The sequence below is a fragment of the Erpetoichthys calabaricus genome, chromosome 3 (genome assembly GCF_900747795.2).
Source record: "Erpetoichthys calabaricus chromosome 3, fErpCal1.3, whole genome shotgun sequence".
Lineage (NCBI taxonomy): Eukaryota > Metazoa > Chordata > Cladistia > Polypteriformes > Polypteridae > Erpetoichthys > Erpetoichthys calabaricus.
Genome location: NC_041396.2, coordinates 127,721,322 through 127,740,773, shown reverse-complemented (window position 1 = coordinate 127,740,773; position 19,452 = coordinate 127,721,322). Strand labels below are relative to the sequence as shown.

Here is a 19,452-nt window from a genome sequence, read left to right as displayed (position 1 = left end):
TGTGACTCCGAGGCTGCCTGAAAGGCATTTACAGATTTGGTCCAGAATGACGTTAATTTGGTGCACGCCCAAAACATGTGGCCCAGTGAGACTGGAACTTGATTGTAGCGTTCGCAGGTTGGATCTTGCCCTGGAAACATTTTGGTCAATTTTAAACGAGACAGATGTGCTCAATATATAATTTTGAGTCGAATAATTGTATGCTTCTGCGGTGGATTGGCACCCTGCCCAGGATTGGTTCCTGCCTTGTGCCCTGTGTTGGCTGGGATTGGCTCCAGCAGACCCCCGTGACCCTGTGTTCGGATTCAGAGGGTTGGAAAATGGATGGATGGATGGATAATTGTATGCTTTGCGCACATGGAGCTCAAGTGAATTCTGTGCATTGCTACCTTCCACTCCTTTTCTGAGATGTTGAGTGAGAGATCCTTTTCCCACTGTAATCTGGGATCTTTGAAAGGGAGGGACTGTAAAATGGTTTTATATATTACGGAAATGCTGTCTGAGTCCTCAAGACTGATCAATATTTTTTCCAGCATAGAGGTAAGTGGGAGGTGAGGAAAATTGGGTAGGTTCTGTTTAACAAAGTTTCTAATTTGAAGGTAGTGAAAGAAATGTGTTGCTGGAAAGTAAAATTTGGAGTGTAATTGTTCATAGGATGCAAAGACATTGTCTATATACAGATCTCTAAGTGATTTAATCCCAAATGTTTTCCAGACATTAAAAACTGCGTACGTTTGAGAGGGTGCAAAAAGGTGGTTCTTGTGCAGAGGTGCCACAGATATAAGCTTCTGTATCTTAAAATACTTCCTACATTGGTTCCATATTCTGAGTGAGTGAAGCACAATTGTGTTGTTTGTATATTGGCGATAACTTTTATTTATTGGGGTACAAAGCAAGGAATATAAAGAAGTACTGCAGATTTTTATTTCTATTGTGGAGCAACCCTGTGTATGTTCATCTATTTGTGTCCATGTCCAGGTTTTTATAGCTTGTGTATTTGCTTCCCAGTAATAAAACTGAAAGTTAGGTAGAGCCAGGCCACCTTCCGCCTTAGGTCTTTGTATCTTTGGATACGTGGATGTTTTGAATTCAAAATAAATGAGGTTATGGTTGAATCTAATTCCTTAAAAAAAATTTTATTTAATCATATTGGAATGTTCTGAAATAAAAAGAGAAGCTTAGGAAGGATATTCATCTTAACAATGTTAATTCTTCCAGCTAAAGTGAGATGAAGGGTTGACCATCTATGCAAGTTGTGTTTAATTTTTTTCCATACAGAGGGCAAAATTGTGTTAATAAAGAGCTTTATGTTTACTTGTGATGTTTACCCTTAGATATTTAAACTGATCTGTGATGATGAAAGGGAAAGTGTCCAATCTAATATTGTATGCTTGTGAATTCACTGGAGAGAACACAGTTTTATTCAAATTAATTATTAGACCGGAAATCTTTTGAAATTCTGTTAGTGCTGTTAGGACTGCAGGCACATTATTTTGTGGATCTGATATACTGTATACAATACCATATCAACTGCATATAGAGAATTTTTCTGTTCCGGTCCTTCTCTGATAATCCCCTTTATCTCATAAGCATTTCTCCATATGCCTTCAGGATCATATACTACATCTGATAGTACAAATTAAACTGTTCTATGTATAAGAATTCCCACACCTCTAGTTTTCTTTGTAAAGCTGGAATTGAATATTTGGCCAGTCCAGTCTTTGTGCAGCAGAAACTGATCCTTGCTTAATAAGTGGGTCTCCTGAAAAAAATACTATTTTAGCATTTAGACCTGTTAGGTGAGAGAATACTTTCTTTCTCTTTCATTCATGATTCAGGCCTTTAACATTCCAGTTCACAAAGTTAACTGTCCGGTCTTGGAGACATTGCTTCTGAACTTTTGTTGTCATTTTGTAGTCTTAACTGAAAATAAGACAACTTTGACCTTAATTTCCAATTTTCCCAGGAGTTATTGCCATGAAGCCTGTTGTTACATTGGCACTTATAATTATAAGGATTAAAAGGACAGATTAGAAATAGATTGCTAATTTTTCAAAACGCACAATAAGAGTCCTAGATTTAGAAGTATTTGATCCCTGTATGCAGTAAGCTGCTGCTATCTCGGTGTCTGATTTAAAGTGTTCTCTAATTATTTTAGAGAATAGTTCAACTACGAATTTCACTGGGTTTGGACTTTCACGATTCTCAGGGAGACCATCAATTCTAATATTATTCCTTCTGCATCCATCTTCCAGTGCAGCAAATCTGTCTCCGAATTTTTTGCACTTGGAATTTGCAGCCATTGCTTTTCTGTCAGCAGCAGATGCCAGATGTTAGGCTGTTTCAATTTTAGTCTTGAAATTTGCTTAACATCTTCCAACTGAACGCCAGGTGCTCTAAGTTTATTCTCAAACTTAGACACATTTTCCTGAATTTGTTTCTCAATTTTTTCCAGCATACCTTTTAAAGGCTGCTTCAAATAGATTATTTACACATTTCTCCTGGTCTTTAATATCCTGCCACAGCTTCTCATTTGTCATGTGTATGTCATTTATTTATTTCCTTATATCATTTATTTCTTTCTTTATATCTTTCTTGAGCTCCTTTCTGTCTTGAGCGGTGGCCATTGCAGTGATCATTACCTTCAGTTCAGACAGATCATTTCGGCCTTCATGCTCCGCGGGTGAAGTGGCAAGCCCAGTTCAAGTCGATGTTCCCGGCTCGCGAGGAGTAGATGAGAACGTGGAAGGCAAGGCCATTTTCAGTTTCAATGAATCTTCTGGAATCGATGAGCTATCATGACCTGAATCACTTGCACACTCGCTCTCGGCTGGAGGTGATGCAGCAGCCCTGGGTCCCAGGAAATCTGTGCTTTCACCTGTCTGCTCCAGGTCAGATTGTACCTTGAACTTGGACTTGATGCCTGTCTAGGCTTGGATGTAGCTTTATATTTCTTTTCTGTTTCTTTCTGAGCCCCTTTCTTGGTGCTCATGTTTATATATGCTTGAATATACTGTAATAGAACCTACTTGGGTTGGGTAAATACAGGATACTGCGGGATAATAAAAAAATTAGAGAAAAAATAACACCACTGCTAACGGAGTTCTGCTTCAGATGTCCATCTCCTGTAACAGATGAGACCAACTCCCGACAGCTCTCATTTTAAAAGAAGCACTAGCTAGCTATTCTTATTCTGCCTTCTAATTAAAATGTTTATTTAACTTGGCCTCTTTGGTTCTCTGCAAAATTACCTTCAGCCTCTCTTTTACTAAATGTTTCATATTCCTTTATTATACTTCTGTCTGACTTTTTCATTTGATGTGCTTGCACAAGGGCTTTCACTTCATACCCTTTAAAACACTATAGCACTTCATAAAAAATGGAACAGTCTCAGATGCTGCAGCATTGTTTGCGCTAAAGCTTTTAAAAAGAAAGACAAATTTGCCCAATACCATCACTCAGTGCTTATAACAGACAACAGACTTTCCTCATTCACCAAGTTAAAAATCCATTTTAGTCTCCTACTTGTTCAGTTTGTTGTCAACCAATGTTTAAAGCATTCTGTTTACATTCTTTGCAGGAAGTCATTCAAAGTCATTTAAAAACGGGTTAGCATCCTTCACATAAAGTCTTCAGAGAGTCTTTGCGAACTCTAACCAAGTGGCATCCATGGAATAATTTCAAAGTTATGTAGATGGTGACAGCAGTAGTGTATGGCTTGCTAAGGCTAACCTTAAAAACTGCTAGCTGTACCTCAGCTACACTACCCTAAAACAGTACACAGCTGCAATGAAATGTCTTGGTTGTATCAACTAATCCATGAGGATTTAAGGTTATCTGCATCTGGGTCAGTAGATGAGAACTGGACATTTTTAAGACATCTTTTCAGAGCAGGAAGTCTGTCTTCCGTTCCAGGCTAGGTCCTAGCCCCAGTCCCCAGTTAGCCAGATGTTGGTCTGACTTTGGATAGATGAATGGATATGTAGTATAACAGAAGTAGTCATAAAACCTGTTCAGTAAAATGCACATATAAGCCACTGTTAAAAACATGACCCTTCATTAGTGGAGCTTTTTCCTAAAGCTACTCTAGTACCACAGCTCCACTCTACAAGTGTTTGTAAGCCTCACGCTCTGAATACACATTTATAAGCTAAACACACAGATATCAAGGTTTCATGGTTTGGATAAAACACAGGTTAGGCTTTCAGCAGAACCTATTGACTCTTTACTGACAAATTTCAGGAGGTTCTACCGGTGATATTTTCATAACGAAAAAGGAGAACTAGAACTAAAAATATTGTTTTTCGTTTTACAAGAACGAGAACTGAAATTAAAGCAAACAGAGAGACTAAAACTAAATAAAAATTAGTGATATGTGAACGAACTAAAACGAGAACGAAAATTGAGTAAAAATGAAAAAAAACAGCAATAGCATTTTCGTTCAATCCAGTTCAGTCGTGTAGAGGGTTTGTTTGTAGGTTTCCCTAAGCCTTCAGTTACATTGCGCTGTTCGCTATGCAGTGATCTTGTACCTTGGGCTTACTATAGTTATGGGGCGCAACTTCCGTAAAGGACCATTGTTTGTTTGTTGAGCACATTTGGCTCGTCGGGTTGAAGCAGTAAGCACTTGTGGTTGATGATGGCGAGTTTTGCACAGATGTTTGCGGGCAGAAAGTGAGAAAGTAACTTATGGAAATACTTTAATTACAGCGCAGATGATAATAAAACAAATGTAGCATGCGAGAAGAAGAAAAGAGTCTCAGCGTTTCAATGCAGGACCAGCTGGATCAGTACTTAGTGGAAGTCCAGAACTTCTCTGGCACTTCATACAGGGACATGCGGTCTCACCTGTCATCATGATAAGTAAAAAAAACTAATGATGATTACATAAAATAAATTTGTCCACTGCTCTTTGCTATAAATTTGCTTTCTGTATGATTCCAATAATTTTGATAATTTTTACAGTCAAAATCGCTGAATTTGCAAATTTCCTGATCAAATACAGGGGAGAAACATGAGGTGCAGCAGCGACAAGACGAGCAGAACTTCATCTCAGACTGCACTCTCCCTCACACACTGGGCTGATGCATGCAATTGGCACGTGCCTGTTGCTGTCTCTAAGTATGCCGCCAATATAATGTTCGTAGACACTTTTATTATACACCCTGACTTTTCATAGTCTGGCTAATACCCTTAATGAATGTGTGTGACATATTTAGTCTTGCTGATCGGACGTAAAACCTCAGTGAAAAGGCACAAATTGAGGTAGACAGTAACGTGCCGCACCAAAGGGGGCAGATGTGAGTCCAAAAGGTGCTTGTTGCTGCTGTTCTTCTGCGCAGAGGCTCTGAGCGCCAGTAAGTTAGCGATATCAGAAAGTCAAGTGCGCTACAGTGGTCCATTTATTTTTATTTTTTTGTTCCAACTGACTGACAAAATGAAAGATTAAGATTTTTAAAACTAAAGGAAAATAAGGAGGACTTTTACAAGAAAGTGACTGAAATTTTCATGGAGAAGGATAGGCGCATGGACTTCATTTACAAATAAAGGTAAGGCCATAAACAGTTTTCAATTTTATAAAAATTGGGATCAGACTTAAGAGAAAAAATCCAATATTTAAAAACTAAATTTTGACCTTAAATAAAATATTCTTTTGTTTTTAAAGATCTTGCATAGGGTGGAAAAAGGCAATCTTGGTAATATTATTAATATGTGGATCAAAGGAAAGTGTAGGATAAAGAATAACACAAAGATTTTTAACCTGTGTAGACAAGGATATAATAAAGCCCAGGATTTTTACTGAGAAGTTGTCTGTTTTTTTTTAAAGTTCCTGGAGATGCCGTAATTAAAGTCTCAGTTTTCTCACTGTTCAGTCTGAGAAAGTTTTCAGACAACCGGTGTTTGATGTCAGCCAAACAGTCAACCAGTGCAGGAGTAGGTAATGTCTGCATAAACCCCATGTTTAAATAAATCTGTATGTTGTCAGCATAACAATGAAATTGTAGACAATGCCTTCTAATAATGGCACCGAGAGGAAGCATGTAAGTGACAAAGAGCAGAGGGCCAAGAACTGACCCCTGAGGGACACCCAGAAACAAATAAGATGGGTCAGACCTAAATTTACCAACAGCAACAAATTGCTGTCGGTCCTTAAGTTACGATTTAAACCATGCAAGACCATTTTCAGTAATATTTAACTCATTCTCAAGTCTAAACAAAAAACGTCATAACGTACTGTATAAAAAGCAAAAACATTCTCAAGGAATTGTCTGTGCTAACAGTCTTTTTGGTCTCATTATCTGTGCCCATTTCTTTTCCTCCATAAATAATATTCTTTCATTTGAAGCCCCTTTCAGCCTTGTTCCCAGATTCCAATATTCTTTCTTTTGCAACCCTTCAACCTTGTTCCAAGAAACCACAACCAGCTTCCATTTACTGTGTACCCCTGAATCCAAGGAAATACTGTATACTAGTCAAGACTAGGCTACTTTAAGGAATCTACTGCCAATGACCTCTAAATTGCAGGCTGAAACAATAATGAAACAAAAATATATAATCCCTTCACATGGCTTATTTGCTTAGTCTGGATATCTTCTTGTCTTAATGTCTTGGCATTTACTGACTGTCATAGTAATTTTTCATGTTTTTTTGATTTTTGCCGGCTTAATAACTTCAGCTTTGCTTTTTCCCTTTTGAGTCTTTGTGTTTCCTGTGTATGAATGCTGAGTTATTCCTGATATGTTCCTCAACTGAGAATTCCAGTCTACAGCTTTACATCCAGCCTTTCATGTATTGTGATCACAAATCATGACTCAATATGCAGCTGACAACCCGTGGTCACTCAGTCCCTGAGGATCAACCAGTGTTTTTAAAGGCCTATTTTAATATAGAAGGAAATATATTAGTTTGTGTAGTAAAATCTCCTCACCAATGAAATTCTAATTACAAAAATATTCTGATTCTTCAGTACGACTCAATTTTTTGGTGCCTACAAACTTACTAAGTTTGTCTCTGTCCCCAAAGACACCAATACTTGATTCTTCCATTTTAGTGAACTTGTATTCATCCATTCTCAAATCATCTTTTCTTGAATAAAACTTTTCAGTTTCCTGTTTTATTTCCACTCTACTTTCTGACAAATAATAGACAACCTTGTGTTTCTGCCTTCCTAGACAGGTTTGCCACCTCAACAAAGCACTGACATAGTTTTTATTACAGTGCATCCGGAAAGTATTCACAGCGCATCACTTTTTCCACATTTTGTTATGTTACAGCCTTATTCCAAAATGGATTAAATTAATTTTTTTCCTCAGAATTCTACACACAACACCCCATAATGACAACGTGAAAAAAGTTTACTTGAGGTTTTTGCAAATTTATTAAAAATAAAAAAACTGAGAAATCACATGTACATAAGTATTCACAGCTTTTGCTCAATACTTTGTCGATGCACCTTTGGCAGCAATTACAGCCTCAAGTCTTTTTGAATATGATGCCACAAGCTTGTCACACCTATCCTTGGCCAGTTTCGCCCATTCCTCTTTGCAGCACCTCTCAAGCTCCATCAGGTTGGATGGGAAGTGTCGGTGCACAGCCATTTTAAGATCTCTCCAGAGATGTTCAATTGGATTCAAGTCTGGGCTCTGGCTGGACCACTCAAGGACATTCACAGAGTTGTCCTGAAGCCACTCCTTTGATATCTTGGCTGTGTGCTTAGGGTCGTTGTCCTGCTGAAAGATGAACCGTCGCCCCAGTCTGAGGTCAAGAGCATTCTGGAGCAGGTTTTCATCCAGGATGTCTCTGTACATTGCTGCAGTCATCTTTCCTTTATCCTGACTAGTCTTCCAGTTCCTGCCGCTGAAAAACATCCCCACAGCATGATGCTGCCACCACCATGCTTCACTGTAGGGATGGTGCCAGGTTTCCTCCAAACGTGACGCCTGGCATTCATACCAAAGAGTTCAATCTTTGTCTCATCAGACCAGAGAATTTTCTTTCTCATGGTCTGAGAGTTCTTCAGGCGCCTTTTGGCAAACTCCAGGCGGGCTGCCATGTGCCTTTTACTAAGGAGTTGCTTCCGTTTGGCCACTCTACCATACAATCCTGATTGGTGGATTGCTGCAGAGATGGTTGTCCTTCTGGAAGGTTCTCCTCTCTCCACAGAGGACCTCTGGAGCTCCGACAGAGTGACCATCGGGTTCTTGGTCACCTCCCTGACTAAGGCCCTTCTCCCCCGATCGCTCAGTTTAGATGGCCGGCCAGCACTAGGAAGAGTCCTGGTGGTTTTGAACTTCTTCCACTTACGGATGATGGAGGCCACTGTGCTCATTGGGACCTTCAAAGCAGCAGAAATTTGTATGTAACCTTCCCCAGATTTGTGCCTCGAGACAATCCTGTCTCGGAGGTCTACACACAATTCCTTTAACTTCATGCTTGGTTTGTGCTCTGGCATGAACTGTCAACTGCGGGACCTTATATAGACAGGTGTGTGCCTTTCCAAATCGTGTCCAACCAACTGAATTTACCACAGGTGGACTCCAATTAAGCTGCAGAAACATCTCAAGGATGATCAGGGGAAACAGGATGCACCTGAGCTCAATTTTGAGCTTCATGGCAAAGGCTGTGAGTACTTATGTACATGTGCTTTCTCAATTTTTTTATTTTTAGTAAATTTGCAAAAATCTCAAGTAAACTTTTTTCACGTTGTCATTATGGGGTGTTGTGTGTAGAATTCTGAGGAAAAAAATGAATTTAATCCATTTTGGAATAAGGCTGTAACATAACAAAATGTGGAAAAAGTGATGCGCTGTGAATACTTTCTGGATGCACTGTACATTTTGTATGAACTTCTCCTCACTCCTGATCCCCGCTCCCGGAAAGTTTGTCCTTACTGCTACCTTTAATACTGTAGGCCACCTAGACAAACCTGAAATGCCCATAATGCAATGATACTTTCGTCTCCTGTTCCTTATGGATGGTGTCTTTATTGGTAAATCCAGCTATCTGCAAATGTGCAATCTCAACTGTGTTAGATACACCAATGTTAAGTCAATGCCTGCTGTCACTAGCTACAGAGTCACACTTGACTGTACTAAATGAATGTTACACCTTTTTTTCTAACCTATGAATAAATCCTACCCCTGACTTTTCAAATCCAGTACAGAAATATTCATCATTTCAGCTGGATTACAGCATCTGCTACTGTCCTTACACTTTTTCTACCATCATGCTGCTAGGTTCTGCAAATTTTTTTGTTGTTTTTTTGTTTTAGTCTTGACTTGTGGTGGCTCTGCCCAGTTTTTGATAGTTTCTCTTTGTTTTACTGGTCTTGTATTACACCTGTATTGCATCATATGATGATGCACTCATGAAAAGCATTGTTTAAAATAAGAATATATTCAGCATAGAATAATACTTGAAAGAAAAGGCCATTTAAGGATTTAATTAAAATCCAAACACAACGATAACATGCATACAAACTTGCTTAATCCAATTCTGGCTGGAAAAGGTCCAGAGGCTATCAGTAATGCTGGGCAAAAACCAAGAAACATCTGATGAACACAATGCCAGTTCATAACAGGGCATGTGCACCCACCCATTCATTTACATTGGTCTCCAGTTTAGAGTCGCCAGTTACCCTTGCTTACAGATCTTTTGGATTGTGGAAGGTAAGCCAGTGGAGACCTGTGGGAACATGCAAATGCCACATAGACAATGGCCATGTGTGAGATTCAAATCATGGAAAACAGATCCATGTTTTCGATGCTAGTCTGCTGTGCTTACTTCCTAGTATTATTTTTCCAATATCTTACTCCCATTTTTTAACTCTTCTACTACCAATCACTTCTTTAATGCCTACAGGGCTGCTCTGAGATTTGGTCAGTTGATTCTTTCTTATAATTTTATAGACATTCAGAATTCTATAGTTCCTCTAAAAATGAGAAAGCAAAAGAGAAAAATACAGCCATGGCCACTCGTTCACTCAGGGGGACTTTTGGAGAGGCAGAGAAGAAATGGAAAGAAAATCAGATATCCTATAACATTCTAAACGACTGTCTGGGCAAATATCAGGAGGCTATTAAGACACTGAGAACAAAATATTTTTCTGATATTATTTCTAATATTTGACACAAATCTCAAATTCTATAAAGCATTGTTAATGACCTAATCCATCAATGAACCTCAGCAGTGTTTTGTGTTCTCTGGAATGATTTCTCAATTTTTTGAATTAGTAGAATTGATCATATTGGATCTAACATTCTTCCTTCTTCTAAAGGGGCATTTTTCATCACAAATTGCTGTCTTCAGTCAGTTTCAGCCAGTGCCTCTAACTTACTTGAGTTACCTCATTTCTCAAATCAAGCCAAATTCATGTTCCCCTGATATTATACGTGCTTACTTCTTTAAAGTGGTGTTTCATGTCATTTTTTTTCTCTATTTATAAATAGTTGTTGAACAGCAGTTGCTGTTAGATGTTTTATTAAAATGCAGTAGTTTAACCTCTGATTAAATCCTTTAACCTTGCCTCCAAATTTTCATTTCTTTCTAAAATCCTTGAAAATAGTTATTCTGTCTCAGTTATAACCCTTTTTACATCAAAATTGCTGACTTGGTAAGTTTCAGTCTCGTTTCAGACTGTGCCACAGTACCGAATCTGTCCTCCAAGTATGACAAATAATGTGAATCTAGCAGTTGACTCTGAGGGTGTGCTCTGTTGATCTTTGTAAATGTGAAGGCTGCCATTCACCCAATTGTTCATGCAATTCTTATTGAGTGGCTTGAGCAATGGGTTAGCATTTGGGGCACCTCTCTTAAGTGGTTTACAAACTTCTATAGGAGCAGGACCTTTAGTGTCAAGTTTCTTAACTCCTCATACAGTATTCCACAACCCCTGCTACCAGCACGGTACCACAAACGTCATTCTAGGACCAGTTTTTGTCTTTGTATATGCTACTGTTTTGCCTCAATTGTCTTTTTAGCTGCCTTGAGGATACTATATGTTAGATGGCATCAAATGTTCTCCATGTAACCAAATCAAAACAGAAACCCAACACATTATTTTTTTGGCTACCCAACCTGTTTTAATAGTATTCTAAGCACCCTGGATCTATTAACCTCACAGATGAGGCCTCATGTCACAAACCTCGGTGTCATTTTTGACTCCAGTTTCAAATTGGATAAACAGATTAAAAGTACATTTTTTCAGCACAGGACCATCACTAAAGTTATGCCATTACTGTCTTTTAAAGATTTGCAAAAGTTTATTCATGCTTTTGCTTTGTCCCACTTAGAATACTGCAAGTTCCTCTGTGCTGGTGTTTTCTTATCTCTGTCTCATTTACAATTAATTCAAAATGCTATCGACTGAGTTTTGAATGGCCTCAAAATAGAATCACATTTCACCCATATTGGCTTCTCTCCACTGGCTCCTTGTGAAGTACAGGCTGGATTTTAAGATTTTATTGTTTATTTTTAAAGCTTTACATGGGTCAGCTTCATGTTTTCTTGATTCATCATAGGGGTTTCTTCGGACTTCTGATCTATTTTTTCTGTCTGTTCCACATATATATTTGAAGCTTAGGGTGACAGGGCTTTTGCTTTAGTGTTTTAAGTACTGGAACAGCCTGCCCCCTCAATGAAAAATTGACTTTATTCTCTTGCTTTTAAGTTGTGTGAATGGGCTGTTTTAGAACTCTGTTGCATATTCTCAGTTATGTAACTGCATGTTCAGTTTTACGATTGCACTGTTGCAAGCATTTTGTTTATGTGTTAATTTTATTTTCCTTTTATCTTCTTTTATTTTATCCTTTTATAGTCCACTCTTGTTTAATTTTCGATTTGGTTTTGTTGTAATTCACATTTGTCAACATTTTAGTTTTTTTAAATGTGGTAAATCAGACTTGATTTGACTTGACCTGATCTGACCACTGCACAGCACTGCCTTACCATCCTCACGGCAATAACCCCGATAGTAATTGCAATATGGCTGTTTTTTGGGGTTTTTTTGCCAAGCAGTAATTGACATGATAGCAAAAGTTATCTGTAGAAATTATTCAGTTGAGATTTTGTAGCATTGGGCCCTGGTAAGAGTGAATGTTCTTCTCACGATCATTTAGGCCAGTGTTTCTTAAACTTCTTGCAAACCCAACTTTGCCTTTTCAGTGTCGCTGAACATCACCTAGGGAGATTGTTTTCCCCATGGCGGCCCACCACAAGGCTTTCTGCAGATTTTCTTTGTAAATCTTTCTCATTCAGTACTATTGTAATTCCTGAATCAGTGCAACCCAAGTTCAGACATCACATGACCCAAAATAGGTCACGACCCATAACTTAAGAGACACTGATTTAGGCTTATGTCTTCTGTTTAAAAATGTGTTGTTGTGACATTTGATAATGTTACATCACAGCAATTTGTGCCTAGCAGTGTATACACTTTCAATCTGGGCCGATTTGTTTTTTTAGACACCACTGTTAGACTGGGATTTGGTACCCCAGTGACTTGGAACTGGATTAAAAATGGATGTAGCAACCCAGTAGTGCACTGCTTAGCACCATTGCCTCACAGCTTCTCTGTCTGAATCCTGGCGTGTTCACTGTCTGTGCAAAGATTGCATGTTTTCCCTAAGTCTGCCTGAGCACTCAAGTTCAATAACTCATTAACAAAGATGAAAATGACTTTGATTTGCCACTGTGAGTGTATACAGTTATGTGTGTGTTATGGTGCTCTGTGATATGCTGGCTTCCTAATCATGGCTATTTTTGGTGTCACATCCAGTGTGACAACAGTTACCCAGTAATTCATTATTCGATTTTTTTTTTTTTTTTAAATAAAAACTGTGTTAAATGAAAATGGATGTATACTGTATGTAGTCAGTCAGTCATTTTCCAACCCACTATATCCTAACTATAGGGTCACAGGGGTCTGCTGGAGCCAATCCCAGCCAACACAGGGCGCAAAGCAGGAACAAATCCCAGGCACAGTGCCAGCCCACCGCATGGCACACACACCCACACACCAAGCACACACTAGGGGCAATTTAGAATCGCCAATGCACCTAACCTGCATGTCTTTGGACAGTGGGAGGAAACCCACGCAAACACGGGGAGAACATGCAAACTCCACGCAGGGAGGACCCGGGAAGCGAACCCAGGTCTCCTAACTGCGAGGCAGCAGCGCTACCACTGCGCCACCATATGTAGTATATTAGACAGAATTGTAGAATGTATATTATATATTTGTAATGTGTGCACTCAGTGTTAAAATGTACTTGTCATTAATACCAAGTTACAATCACAGTATCCTTTACTGTTCTGCTTTCCTCCTCCTCCTCCTCCTCCTTAGAACTCTCAGAAGAAAGGAAATCTCCGTTTGAAGTCCTCAGGAGATTTTTCCAGGTAAATCTCATCCCAATATGTTTTTTTTTGTTTCTGAGCCATAACTTTCTGTGTGAGTTCATGAGGTGTGGATTCATTAAATGTTTCATTACTATCAATAGGAATGAACTAAAGACAAGAGGCAGCAAAATCCCCATTAGAAAAAATGCAGTATTTGGTCCAAGTGTGTTTCAACGTAACATTCTTAATGGGGAACCAATTTTGAAAGTGTGGAGTCTCAAAAAGCAACCAACAGGAATGGGTAAGTCATTTATGTAAACAGAGATTTTAAAAAGAGCCCACAAAATACATTACTATTGACTATTATGGGATGAACAGCAGCATGGTTTGAAGAAGAAATAATCATTTTAAAAATATTAACAGCCATCCTTACTAATGGAATTGCAAACTGTTCCTTGTGTGCAGTATAATAAAAGATGCACTGAAGAAATATTAATCAGTCTTATTGATAAATGTCCTCAGCATTTGGAATTTAAGATGTCTCCTAATGCTAGGCAGTCAAGTAAACTGTGTTCATAGATTTTTTTCAGTCAAGGAAAACAGATTTAGGTAAGGTTATGATACTCACAGATCATGGCAGCATGTTTACATTTGCTTAGCATACACTTTTATCCAAAGTAACTTACAAAAGAGGTCTACATAATTGAGCAAACATCAATCTTGGGGAATGCTTGTGGACAAGTGCTGCAGGACCAAGATACAAAATTCATAGTCACAAGTGAAGAGCTCAGAACAAAGTACAAGTGAGTTACAATTCCTAAGTAACAAATCCTAACAGTACTATCAGTAAGACAGAAATTCACCAAACAAAAGAGTCTGCAAATGCTTCTTGAACACATCGAGGGACTTAGGCAGTGCAGTGCAGTGCAGTGGTCAAGGCTTAGGGCTGCAAATCCTGGTACTGACATTGTGTGACCACGAGGAAGTTAATGACCCAGTCTGTGCTCCAACTGGAAAAACAAATAAAAAGTAACCGATTGTATCTCAGATGTTACAAGCTGCCTTGTATAGAGGCATCAGTCAAATAAGAAATATTAAAAATAGGGAAATTAAACATCAAGCAAGAACACCTGCATGCTATTGAGAGTGGTAACAGTTTTTTTGTTTTGTTTGCCTAACCCCTTGTAATGCATCAGTCCTGCCAATATAGACTTGCTTGCACCACATTAATGGAGATGTTCTTTTAGACAAGGATAAAGCAATGGGTGCAGTTATCACTCGCTTTTCTGAATTCAAAAAAATTGCTTTAAATAGGAAACATAACTGCTAAAGCATATACAGGAGAGGCAAAAGTGTCTGTTTATTATACCAGAAGAATAAAACAAAATACAAAATTAGTCAATTTATATTCATTACAATGATGAGTTTGTGAGCAGCTGAAAGAAGTTTGTGGGAATTGGAATTGAATGAATAAAAGCCATAAAAAAATCACAGAGGAAAAAAGTGAGAGAACCGACATGTATACAACTTACAGCAGACAAACATAACTTGCAGATTTCAGAGGAGAGTCCATTCAACTTTTGAGTCTGTTGACTTCAGTTCAAGGTTCTGGGGTGCCTGCCTCAGCAGGTGTAATGATTGCCCTGGGTGGGGTGCTGGCCCATCACAGTGCGAACTCACTCGATGACAAGTGGGCATCACCAAGCGCCTTGACCTGCATGGCTTTGTTATACTGGAGGAAACAATGGAGCACCTGAAGGGACACACAAAGATGAGGCCAGGATTTGAACTCAGAAGTCTGGAGCAGTTGAAAGGATTTTTGGAGACCGCATTTGGGTCATTTTATCAAACTGTGGCAACTGCTTGCATGCCAGTAGATGGCATATTTTATCATGAAATCTTTGCCACTTTTTTATTCTAGTTTGTTACAGGGCTGTTACTTTCATCAGTTCCAATCACAGGCTTAGAATTCAGTTTAAATCTGTTTGTGTGGTTTTCTGTTGACCACCCTGTTTTCTGTTTAGGTATTCTAGGTGTGGAAAGTTCAGCCTTGCTTCTCAACTCCAGACCACTCCAAAAATATAAGAGACCAGGATCACTAAATGTGAATGACCCAAATTCAAGGACACCAACAGATACCACTAAGGTAATGTCTTCAGCTGAAGGGGTGATTTCTATTTTTTAGCTGTTTTTCCTTCTGTAGGGATATTGGAGAATTTTTGGCTAAGAGAAATTTTAATACCTTGGTAAAAATTCCATAATTGTGGTGTATTGCATTGTATTTGTACTGCTTTAAGAAAGAGATTAACTAAATACTGAAGAACTAAGTACACAAAAACATTTTATATTTTTTATATTTGTTTTTATAGTTTTAATGTTTCTTTTTGTTTATCTGAAAACCCAACACCTTTTCTATAACATTAAATCTAGGATCTTACAGAAAACCAGTTATCCTCAAGGGAGATTCTGACGTATTCAAGCATCTTGTGCAGCGAAGCATGAACAAACAGGAGGAGCAATTCACTGTTCACAGAAGGTGGCCAGCCTGAGGTTATTACAATTATAGCTCTGATTAAGCTGCATTATCTTTGGGTGTATTTATTCACTTTTAGTAAATGGCATCCACAGTGGTCTTTCTGCATGTCATCCAGGAAAGACTTAATGCTTGATGGGACAGAAATATGAGCTTTGACTGCCATCCAGGCCGCATGTGATGTGCAGTTTGCTGCAGGATGTGCTCCTTTTTTCCAGCATCTTAAATGGGAGTCCAACTCAGTGGATTGTGGAAAGGATACGTATTGGCATGCTTGCTGCCACTTAAAGTCAAGTGGTCTGTTGGGTCAATGAAACAAAACAGCTCTGTTGGCAGTTCTTTAATTCACCACCAAAATATCTTGCTCAGGTTTAATCTTTACAAGCCACTGCACATGTAAGACTGAATACTTGTGTTTATTTTTCTATTTATTTGCGTTGCGGGGTTTGGTGCTTTACTTTTTAATCAGACACCATTTCTCAATTATCTCACTACTTTTCATTTCACATTATTTTGTTTTCTGAACTTTCTTAGCATGGTTATAATTATTTTTTTTTTTTAGATTTTAACAAATGTATTTTATTAGAAGAGTGGTCCTGCTGTTTTGTCTCTTCATCCTTTTATTCTCTCTCTAAATCTGTCTAAAGTGTCAGGCTGTTTGTAATAAAGTGCAAAAAGGACACTAGGCAAGTGTGAGAAGTGAGTTCTCTACTACTGTGAGTGGACACCCCCATGTAGTACTGTCCTAAATACTTTATGGTAAAAAAGACAAACAGACTGGAATAAGCATGAGCGCCTGGTGCTGCCCTGTTGTGGTGTCCTGCATTTCTGTTTAATGTCTCGGACTCTCACCTTGGGTCTGATGTATGATGTTTTTTACTATGTTATGGAAACTGGCTTGCCAATTGCATCACTTGTCATCAGCATATGAAATGGAAAAAGCAAATAGGTTGATGGTTTATCTGACTGAACTTTTGTCTTGAATAGATTGAGGGTAAGGTCAGTCATTCATGCATTTAAATCTTTTCTTCATGTGTTAGAAATACATACGGTATGAAAAGGTTTCTGCAATCCAAATGAATATCTGGCATGAAAAAAATGACAAATTCCTTTACGATATCTATAATTTTATTAAGGGTGTCCCTCAAATTTCTCACAAAAATTCTTGACGGCCCCTAAATATTATGTTCAGTTGCCAAGTGAATTTCCCATTGGGATTAATAAAGTATCTATCTATCTATCTATCTCAAGTACATCTTCAGCATGGCAGCACCACACTTAATCTGTGATCTCACAGGTTACATGGCATTCTTTCACTTCATTTCATTTTAAGGCTGCTGTCAGTGAGTGGAAGTTTTTTTCTTTCAGTAATCCTGCTACTTTCCAAGTCCCCAAAAGCTTCAGAGACTACCAAGTTGACTGGTAACTATGCAGTACATTGTCCCAGTTTGTGTGTTCATCCCATCCTGTGTTACTGGTACATACATGTCCTCCATAACGTTTGGGACAAAGACAAATTTTTCCTTGATTTACCCCACTACGCCACAGTTTAAAATTTCAAATCAAACAATTCAGATGTGATTAAAGTGCACATTGCAGACTGTAATTTAACCATGTAGCAAAGGTGTTGTCACTTCTACATGGTGTGACCTAAATGTATGGAAATACCCTGAAATTAGTCAGTCTGCAATGTGCACTTTAAACACATCTGAATTGTTTGGTTTGTAGTTTTAAACTGTGGACCAGAGGGGTAGATCAAGGAAAAAATGTAGCAGGCATTGTCCTCATGATCCATTAGAGGAATAAACCAGTTTGGAAAGTGGCTGGCCTGATGGATGTGATGTGCTGTGCTGTACTGGTCCAGTCAAATTTACAGGGGTCTTTGCCTATAGCCACACTTTGTAAAAATCACAGAAGAGCATGCAGGGACAAAAGGAGCACATAGTGTGAGAAGTGGATGAGATTAAAAAGGTGAGAAACTAAATGTTTATTTCTAAAATATTTAAAAGGAGTTTTAATGTGGGCTTGCCAAAATGTTTAAAGTTTCAGTTGTTAAGATTAATGTTTATAGAGTATTGGAAATTTTAAGGAAATAATGTTACTTGCATACAAATAGCAGTGTCTGCAGCTGTTATTTTTATATAGGATCAATTTTTATCTTTTCTATCATAAAGATTGATTCAGGTTGTTTGTATAATCATTTGAATAATTTTTTTGTGTGCTTTTCTTCTTCCTGTAATTTTTTGTGGATTTTTGAAAAAGATGTTAAGTAATCACTTTTTATGTATTTCTTATATTTAAATGCACATTATGAATGACAAAGTTGTCCGTTCAAATAAAGCATTTATTTAGAAATGTGTTTTTAATGAATTAGCAAATGCCACCACTTTGTTTTTATGTAAGTTTTCTCCAATGGTTTTCATTCTCCTACTCTGTGACAATTACATTTTTTGCTATAATAACATAAAACAAATGAGATGGACTTGGCCTATCAAGTTTATTGGCTTACTTTATAAAATTTGACAAATCAAAACAGACATCTTAGCTGAAGCCTTGTATTAAGATATTATGCTGTTAGACTGAGCAGGGGACGCATTTTAGTCTGTCAGTCCAAAGATTAAATAAAGTTAAGAGGATTTGTGAAATACTGATCCACACAACAGTGGGTCCATGTTTAATACTCTGGCTAAGGAGCCACTTGAGTGCTGAAGGGACCATCAGGTGGATGCAAACAGATAACAAACAGGAGGTGGTGGGGGAAAAAAAAAAATGGTGCCTTTTAGTATTAACCAGACGCAGGCAAACAAGTGAAAACCAACATGCTACAATTAACAGTGGCCTGTATGAAGAAAAGAAAAAAGCTTACACCATTCTACCCAAATTAAGTCATTCTGCAATAAACAAATTATCATCAAATGGAGAAAATCCAAGATCACAAGTGATGCATACTGTGCTGACCACATCATGAAAGTCAGGAGATATGCTGCCTGAAAGAGGTGCACAAAAAGGCCAGGGAATCCAAGACTCAATGATGGTCAAGTCAACTGATTATAGTCTTGGTCTCCATGATGGCCAGCACTGTGGCCATGAGGCATGTCCACCCACTGCTCAACGTTCAGAGGTTTTATTCTCCACCTATGTGGTCTTTTGTTAGTTTTATGTGTGATGTGTTTGATCAACGAATATACAGCATATTAGACTCTGAGTAACACAGAAAAAAATGGCACAAATTGGGAGTAAATCAGCAGAGGCTCAAGGCTTTGAAAACATACCCAGCAGGAGTTGGTGAGAAGAATGAGGACTGACAGTATAAGAACAAATAGAACTTTCCATCTTCAACAAACACACTGTCATTGTAGCTGTTAATTCAGTTGCTGCTTGGCTTCATTTTATCCTTCAGGTTTGTTAAGTAATGACCACGAAGTCTGGTGTATTTATACAGCACAAAATGCACCAGACTTAACATTTCTGACATTCAGCATGAAAGAAGTGGACACTTCAACAAAATATCCACAAAATTTAACCTTCAACCACAGTGTATATTCTATACGAAAGAACCAGAAATGAGTATACCAAACTTGTGT

General features: G+C 38.2%; 1 protein-coding gene across 2 annotated transcripts in view; it reads left to right on the top strand.

Moving 5' to 3' along the window:
• The window catches only part of agbl5 (AGBL carboxypeptidase 5), a 149,997-nt gene extending 133,580 nt beyond the window's left edge, over nucleotides 1-16,417 (top strand). Inside the window, exons 15-18 of one of the 2 annotated variants that reach the window (XM_051925008.1) lie at nucleotides 13,343-13,395; nucleotides 13,497-13,636; nucleotides 15,369-15,481; nucleotides 15,766-16,417. In XM_051925008.1, coding sequence (XP_051780968.1) covers nucleotides 13,343-13,395; nucleotides 13,497-13,636; nucleotides 15,369-15,481; nucleotides 15,766-15,837 — 378 coding nt within the window. In that variant the 3' untranslated portion in view covers nucleotides 15,838-16,417. Of the gene's footprint in view, nucleotides 1-13,342; nucleotides 13,396-13,496; nucleotides 13,637-15,359; nucleotides 15,482-15,765 lie in introns of both variants that reach the window. The other variant, XM_028797353.2, reaches the window with a different exon arrangement.
• The last annotated feature ends 3,035 nt before the right edge of the window (nucleotides 16,418-19,452 follow it).